The sequence below is a fragment of the Adiantum capillus-veneris genome, chromosome 3 (assembly GCF_014529385.1).
Source record: "Adiantum capillus-veneris isolate H3 chromosome 3, ASM1452938v2, whole genome shotgun sequence".
Taxonomy (NCBI): domain Eukaryota; kingdom Viridiplantae; phylum Streptophyta; class Polypodiopsida; order Polypodiales; family Pteridaceae; genus Adiantum; species Adiantum capillus-veneris.
Window position 1 is genome coordinate 157,461,700 of NC_140933.1, and position 8,301 is coordinate 157,470,000.

Genomic DNA, 8,301 nt, shown 5'->3' on the forward strand with positions numbered 1-8,301 from the left:
CTCACTGGAACAAATGCAAGGTAGACATCTTGATGATTTTAAGCCTCATTTCAATGCCTCTTTTGAGATGTCATATTTGGAAATTTTGTATCATTGTTAGGGCATACAATTTAAGCAAGTTGATGAAGGTATTGCTTGTCATACAAAGTACATTGAGGTGTTGTTGCCCAGATTCATCCTTGACTATTCCTATTCCTATGGAGATAGGTTGAAGTGTAGTCTTCATGATTTAGGATACTATGCCACTATCTATTAGTAGGATTTTGGTTGCATAATTTAAGTATGCATTACCAAGCTAGATGTTCAATGCAGTCTCATAGGTGAGCACATTTATGAATAGCCTAGGGTCTACATATTGGAGGGCAATGAAGTGGATCTTCTACTATTTGAGTACATCTTGAATTGTTTTGTGTCAACGACGAGGGATCTTTGCCGCTAGATTTAAATGGTTTTTCAGACTCGGATTGAGATGGTTGCTATGTATGTATCCACTAATGTTTCTTTTTTCAATCTCAATAGCTCATGCATTTCTTGGTTGAGCAAGAAGCACCCTACAATGGCTTTCTAGTTGTGAGGTTGAGTATAGGGTAGGTTTTATAGGTATTACTACGTGTGTTTGGCTCAGATGCTTTTTGAATAACTTGGGTGATGGACAATAGTATTTCACCATGATTTTCATTGACATTCAAAGTGCTTTGGCAATTGCAAGGAGCCCAATGTTCCGTGCTTGCACAAATCACATCAAGGTGCATTATCATTATCTGAGAGGAGGAAAAAGCTTCGCTTATGTGCCTACCCAAGACAACAAAATTGATATTTTCACTAAGGCTTTGCTTCCTGAGAAGTTTGAAGCTTTTCACAAAGCTTTGTGCATATTTCCCTTTGTAGACTAATCACATAGGTTCTAACAATTCCCTATACATGAGTGCCAGGTTATATTCACCTCATCACTCCCAAGGGGGATTTGTTACCATAATAAATGTACATATATACACCCATCACTCTAGGGAAAGCCTTATATTTGCACTCGCACACTTATTAAAACTACTTCCTTTGTTGTGTTCCCTTGATCTTTTCCTTCATCTTCTCCATCTTCGTGTGCATTTTTGTAGTTGTATTTAAGAAAACAGCACCAAATAGAGAGAGAAGATAGAAGAGATCAGAGTATACAATTGTTGTAATAAAAATTTGCTATCAAGTGAACATATGAGGCTCTATACAATCTATCCAGATAGGAGCATTCCCCTTCCTTATATATGGGTCTACCAAATTTTCTTGCCCCACTCCCTACACCCCACGACCTTGAACATATGGCAATGTAAGGGTCGGCATAAAAAATAGGCACTCCCTAGAAATATGTACAAGTGGAAATCTTGGACAAAATTGGGAAAATCCCCCATGTTTCCTAGGACCTAGAAAAGCCTTATAAGGTTGGGCACAACCACAAAGAAGCCCTCTCTTAGTAGCCTTTAAGATGGGAGACCCGATGACCTGCAAAACTCTAACACCCCCTTGTAGTTCCTGGATACACGACAAGACCATGGATGTGGGGCCTCCACGAGTGAAGAGGGAATCTAACAAGTCCAATCCACCACTAGACAATCACAGCAAACTCTCTATATAGAGCTATACGACATGGTCAATTTTGTCCACCGATGGTAACAAATGCATGCAACCACCATCAATGTTTTCCAAGGCCATCCAGTGTCATGCATAGAGGCTAGACCTCCACCCCTTGTACACCATGCTGTGTGATCATATCATTATTATCTATAGGTTATGGGTATGAAAATAGGAGATTAAGTTGGCCTCCTTCAGGAACGACTCGAGACACCTTTCTCCAAAGTCTAGCTCAGAATGCCAAAAGACAACATGGATGTTTCATATGATCGAGCATCACAAAGATAAAGAACGTTTGACTTGACTGCGACACCATCCTTGAATGACTAGCTAGGTCCTCTATGCTATGTCAAGGAAGTGGGAGCAACGACTTGAGCTTGGTGTTGAGAAATATATATGACAAGAGTAGTATCCTTTTCAAAGTCTTTGGGATTTCCTAGTGAAGATGAAGGTAGATTAACCGAGGGTATAAGAGCCAAAACAAGTGCATTAGTACCTACCTTATTGGACCCACAATATGAAATATAATTTTCCAGATATTCCTTCAAATATGCCCTTATTCTAGACACTTTTATCATATCACGATTTTCTTGGATCTCTCACAAGCTCCAAAAGTATCATCTTTCTATGCCTTTTGCTTCTACTTCACTTTCTTGGATGACCCCCTCTAAATCCAACTGCCCCCATGTCAAGATAGCGGTCCTTCCCAAAATACCAAAATAGTCAAGGGAGCACCCCAGTCAAGAGTGAAACGTGTCGTCAACTTCATAGCCATCTTCTTCAAAGAGGTCAACATCCTAACACGAAGAATCAACTACGATCGCTCTTCCCGAAATAGTCAAGGGAGCACCCTAGTCAAGAGTGAAATGTGTCATCAACTTCATAGCCATCTCCTCCAAAGAGATCAACTTCCTAATGTGAATAATCACCTACTAGAGCTCTTCCTACTGAAATAGTCAAGGGAGCACCCTAGTCAAGAGTGAAATGTGTCATCAACTTCATAGCAATCTCCTCCAAAGAGATCAAACTTCCTAACATGAAGAATCACCTACTATAGCTCTTGCATCTACTAAATGTGATCCTTCATGGTATTTTAATTGTTGATAATCCAAAGTTTGCAAGCAAACCTCAAGGTGCGCTCTCTTCATAGGCATCATCCTAGTGTAGGCTTTTGCCAAGTGAATCAAGAATGCCCAGCCTCATACTCAAGTGTGGTCAAGCCCTTGCCAAGTATAATGGAGGAAGATGAAAAATTCAAAATTTTGCAATTTACCCAATCTCATGAGTTTTGATATTGCGTAAGCTTCTCCAGCTGCTTGGAAGAAAGAGTACAATCTGCATGAGCACCATCAAGATAAGGTTGTAGGTCTCTAGTACCATATCCATAAGCACCTTCAAGTCTTGATAGCTCCCTGTTAGTTGGTGGCATCCCGCTTTTGAAACACCACAATAATGTTAAGACCTTCCACTCAAAAAAACTCTTGCAACTCCTTGTCATGAGCAGACCCTAAAAAATGCTCCAAAGAAATTATCCACTGTGTCTTTGTATGGGTCATCTACATCTACTGTGCCTTGGACTATTGGCCAAAATAGTCCAAGGTCGCAAATAGAAAATCCTCCGTAGTAGACACTTTCAAACTGGGCATCAAGCCGATTGCAAAACGTAGGTTCTCAAGGGCGCTTTGCCACAAAATCAAAGCAAACAACCTCCAAACCCCTCCCAATGAAAAACGTAGATATAAAGGTGGTGTTTGCAACAAAAATGCAGTCTTGACTCGCTTCCTATTGGCGAAAAACTTTAGCTCGATTAGCCACTCACACACTCCCTATCGCAAGATTTATGGTGTCGTCAAACCGAGGCTCTGATACCCAATCAAAATATAGCGGAAGGTGTGGTGACATGGGAGCATGAGAGAGAGAGAGAGAGAGAGAGAGAGAGAGAGAGAGAGAGAGAACTCTAGAGAGAAAAAACGATAATAGAGGGAGAGTAGACAAGCCCTTTGTGACAGCTATGCTATCAAGAGAGGATAGATGGATTTGTACAATATACCCACATCATTGCACCTTCCCTCCCATATGTATTGGTCTATCAACTGTTCCAACCCACTCTCTACACCCCATGACTCCAGAATGGGTGGGTGCAAATTGAGGTGTACCCACTTTGCACAGCTAGATACTAAGCGTGACATTTAACATGCCCGCCTTTTATGCCATATTAATCACTTGGGAACAAGTTTATCAAACATTATTTTTGTCAATGGACAAGATATCGTGCCAAAACTAGACAATTACAACACAACTCCTTAGCTTGGAGAGTGCAAAACATGTTAGGATCCTCGTGCAACATGAGGATAAGCTTGTGTCCATGGAATATGGAGATGACAATATCCACAAGAATGAGCTTGTAGTGGAGAAGGAGCAGGGACGTGGAAAAGAAAGACGTGACTAGACAATTCGGAACCTCTACTCATCAATATTTTCCACTATATGCTTAAGCGATACCTCCCTTGAAGACATAGATGAAACTTGGCATGCATGATCTTCTGCAAAGAAAGTAATGAGTTGTCATCTTGGAAGCTTCGAGGACTTCTTTCTTCATCAATGTATTAGTCAGTGAAATTAGGGAGGGCAAAGCCAGGCATGGAAGCAGTGTGAGAGGGACGCACGCCTTTGGCAGGAGGCACAGTGTCCCATCTTAGGGCTTTGGGGAGTTTTGGGATGCCATAAAGCTGGAACTTATAGAAGAGCACAATGGGATACTCGACATTATGGATTTGGACCGTTCCATACACCCCTGTAAAGATACCAGAGCCGCCTGTCACTGTGATCACTGTGTCCTCATGAGTTTTGTAAGGTCCCTGCCACAAATGCAAAGTAACCACCATCAGTCATTGAATTTTCAGCTTGTGTCCAAGCATGCATGCATATGTGTGTATCTTTCATGTGGAAAAAAGCTTAAAGTGGCTACACTGAACTCTTATATTATACTAAATTTTGTAGGTTTTGTCATCACTTAAATCCAATGATCACAAGAAGTTTTGGACAAATTCTCACAATATTGTCCACATTGTAACTTACACCTCAACAACATGAGCTTCTGTGAGGGAGGCGCCACATACCTAGCTAGGTACGGTTGGGGGCAGGGGACCGCTGGCCCGGTGGGGGGGTCCTTTGCCCCCAATCGTACCTAGCTAGGTATGCGGTGCCTCTCGAGCAGAAGCTCATGATGTTATGCATTGTATGTTCAAACGATTGAGAAAGACTCCGTTTTCCTACATGAGAAAATTTCTAAATCTTCTTGTGATCGATCAAATGACATTTGGAAATTGTGTGATTGAAAATACAGAGGGCCTAGGTCTTCTCATGCATTATTACTGGTTATGTGTGGCTTGCCCATTGGACAAGAGAGAGGGATAGATAGATAGAGAGAGAGAGAGAGAGAGAGAGAGAGAGAGAGAGAGAGAGAGAGAGAGAGAGAAAGAGAGAGAGAGTATCTCACCTTTGCAGAAATATGGCCATAGTCTCCGAAGTAGAAGCTATAAATCGCTTCAAAGAGGAGACCATCGTTTTGTGGATAATGGCGCATCACAGAAATTATTCCTGCAGTTATTCCCAACCTTTTCTTCAACGACCCATCAAAGAGCTGCAGTCATGATGATTAGATGAAGGCATGGTTAAATTATGGAAGTTTGCAAACTTGGCCCAAAAACGTAAAGCTTGAAATCAAATTTTGACGGTGTTCTGACTCGCCGAGCAAAATGTATAGACTAATGGATGGAGGGAGAGAGAGAGAGAGAGAGAGAGAGAGAGAGAGAGAGAGAGAGAGAGATGCGTTAAGGACACTAATTACCTTATTGGTGAATGGGACGAGGTCTCCAAGGCTGTTGAGTGGCTGAATTCGAAATCTATTATACCAATCTGTGGCTAGCTTGCTCAAGGAGAGCAACATGGGGCTTCCTCTGTCTAGCTGATTCACCTCATACACCGTCAACTCTTGCACACCCACTTCATCTGCTGCACAAACCCACAAGCCTTTCATTAGATGATTTTCCACCAACTGCAGATTAATTGGAAAGAAAAGGAATGCGCAAAGCTCAAGACTCATCAGTTGGAAAAGATACAAAAGCCTACAATTGTAGCCCTTAAATTGGGGTAGATTTGTCACTTGCAAGAACTTGACAAATAACCTCAAGAATGTAGAGGTTAAAGTCACAACAGATTCTCACAATAATTCCCACATTATGACTTACCCCCAACATCATGAGCTTCTGTGAGGGAGGCATGGCATACCTAGCTAGGTACGATTGGGGGCAGGGGACCGCTGGCCCGGCGGTCCCTTGCCCCCGATCGTACCTAGCTAGGTATGCGGTGCCTCCAGAACAGAAGCTCATGATGATATGTATTGTATGAAAAACACTGAAAAAGGCTCCCTTTTCCTAGCTACATGAGAAAATTTCTAAATCTTCTTGTGAGTATAGTACCATCTTCTTGCTCCCTTAATATTGTTGAGGGAGGCATAGGTGTTGCAGTACTTGGATTGGGCGCCTTTGTGGTCTCAATGTTGGTGTGGGAGGTCGTACGCAGCTCAGCACTCTTACTAGCGAAGCAGCTTGTGTATGTGGAGGAGCTATATTGAGCAGCACTCACTCTAGAAACCATTGAGGCCGGCCTCCTTGATGGCGTTCTCCTCAAATTTGAAGAAAGATATCGCACTTCCCTCAGCTCTGAGTCTTTAGGACACCTACAAACATTTGCAAGCAAACTTAGCCTATGTTAAGATTTTTACGCCCTAGGAACATTTCTAAAAGTCCTTAAAGATCGTCCCCGCGAGTTTCGAACCCAAGACTTGTTAGAGGGCTCGTTAGGGAGGCACTTACAAAGTGAAGCTGCTGCAGCTGCGAGCTGAGCCCGAGGATGCTGCCGTACACTGTGCTTGTCGCTGCAGTCTTCTGCAACATAATGTTTGAGATGATAATTCGGTACCAGCAGTACCGTACTGTACCCTACTGTACTCTGCACGCAACCTTTGAACTGAGCGCTGACGTCGCATGTTGCACATAGCAATTACTTCCCCCTGGTAATAATTGCCGTTGGGAGCCGCCGCTGACATGATCATCCTCACTTGCCAAGCGTTTTGAGCGCGTGGGATTCACCACCAGTAATTGGCAATTTCGATCGCAGTAAATCGGGCTTTTACCAAGGCAAAGATCGATCCACAGGAGATTGTAAAAAGGCCCTTTGTACTGTGCTTGCTGAGATTAATTGCACCCGCAATTAGAGGTTATAATAGTGGCGGGCAAGCATCCAGCGTAATTAATGTGACGGAGCTGCAGATCAGCGTTGAGGCGAATTAATTAGCGGGCAATTGGGGATGAAAAGAAAGGCCCTTAATTCCTCCTGTGCATGAAATTAAGGATGGAAGAAACTAGGCGCTGTGACCCCCGTTTAACAATGGCAGCCGTTAGCTGGCTTTGATTAGCACAGCAGAGCCAATGATTGAGGCCTAATTGAGCTGTCAAAAATTAAGCAACGGGAACCAGCTAATGTAGCCACTAAATTAAATTGTGCAGTCCTAGGCCTATGTCCAGAAAGCAGGCAAATTAATTAATTGACTGAAGGCGAGGCGAGAGCAGCAGCCAACTAGTTGTGAGCTGTGAGCTGTGAGCTGTTGTGACTCGTGAGTGTCACACAGGTATTGCGCGCACATACCTATTTATAACCGTTTTTGAAAGTGTTTCAATTCTTGCAGCCTTGCAAATATCCGCTGCGACGCGCAGCCTTGAAAATTGAAAAATATGGAAGCTTTGTGTACATAAAATAAAATGGGCGAGCTATAATTGGACGCGGCGCCCCACTTCTCTACAGATCACGCTGGAAGAACAAAAAGGGAGCCTACATACAGAAAAAAAAATTTAATATTTTTTTCAAAATAGCGAGTTTTTGTAAAATCATAGGCATGCCACGTGTAATAACCATTTTAGGTCCCACATCACACGAGGAAATGGAAATGGAAATGGAGGCTTTTATGGCAATGGTCATTGGTCTGTGGTCATAAGTGAACGAAATTTTGGGAGAGGTATCAAAACCTTAATTGGGCTGTGGTCAAAACTTGACCTGACTGGGGCCCGCGGAGCGTGCATAGCCTCGAGTCTAGATTAGTCCAGACGCCAGCGCGTGAGAGAGAGAGAGAGAGAGAGAGAGAGTATAGGCTACTTATATGTATGTGAAGAAGAGAGAGAGAGAGGGGGGGCACTGTGGGACATATTCCTTGTAAGAATATGGCTTGAAAGCGCGCGTGATAATAGCATCCATATTGAAAAGCAGCTTTTGCCTTTCTTTGAGTCTATGGGTGGGAAAGCGTTCTTTATCCCTTTGTCTTTATCAGTACTATACTGTAAACATGCTTTGTGTCATGCACTGCCACTAGGCTTGCTTCCAACTTATCGTATTCTAAGGCACAAGACCTTTTTACTTTGCGATGCATGACTAGGACACTCACTTCCCCTTGTATTCGTATTTGTGGCCCTAGCATGCCTTTGACACTCCCCAAATGTCCACTAAATTATGGGTGGCTTGGACTTTATAATTATGTGGCCCAAGCATGCAATTGACACTCGTTCTTTGGCCCTAGCAATCAAGCATTGCTCCAAAAAATCCCGTTTTTGGAAAGTTACAAAACCT

General features: G+C 42.9%; 1 protein-coding gene across 2 annotated transcripts; it reads right to left on the minus strand.

Moving 5' to 3' along the window:
- Positions 1-3,803: 3,803 nt before the first annotated feature.
- Positions 3,804-7,384, minus strand: LOC147462037 (allene oxide cyclase, chloroplastic-like). 2 transcript variants are annotated; one of them, XM_086509490.1, is made up of 5 exons: positions 6,498-7,384; positions 6,102-6,361; positions 5,471-5,631; positions 5,120-5,263; positions 3,804-4,478 (listed from the first exon to the last, which is right to left on the minus strand). In XM_086509490.1, the coding sequence occupies exons 1-5, from the start codon at positions 6,734-6,736 to the stop codon at positions 4,227-4,229; spliced, it is 1,056 nt and encodes a 351-aa protein (XP_086365616.1). In that variant the 5' UTR covers positions 6,737-7,384; the 3' UTR covers positions 3,804-4,226. The 2 variants fall into 2 exon arrangements, with proteins under 2 accessions (XP_086365616.1, XP_086365615.1); XM_086509489.1 differs by having other exon boundaries at positions 5,471-5,634; positions 6,498-7,377.
- Between the last annotated feature and the right edge of the window lie 917 nt (positions 7,385-8,301).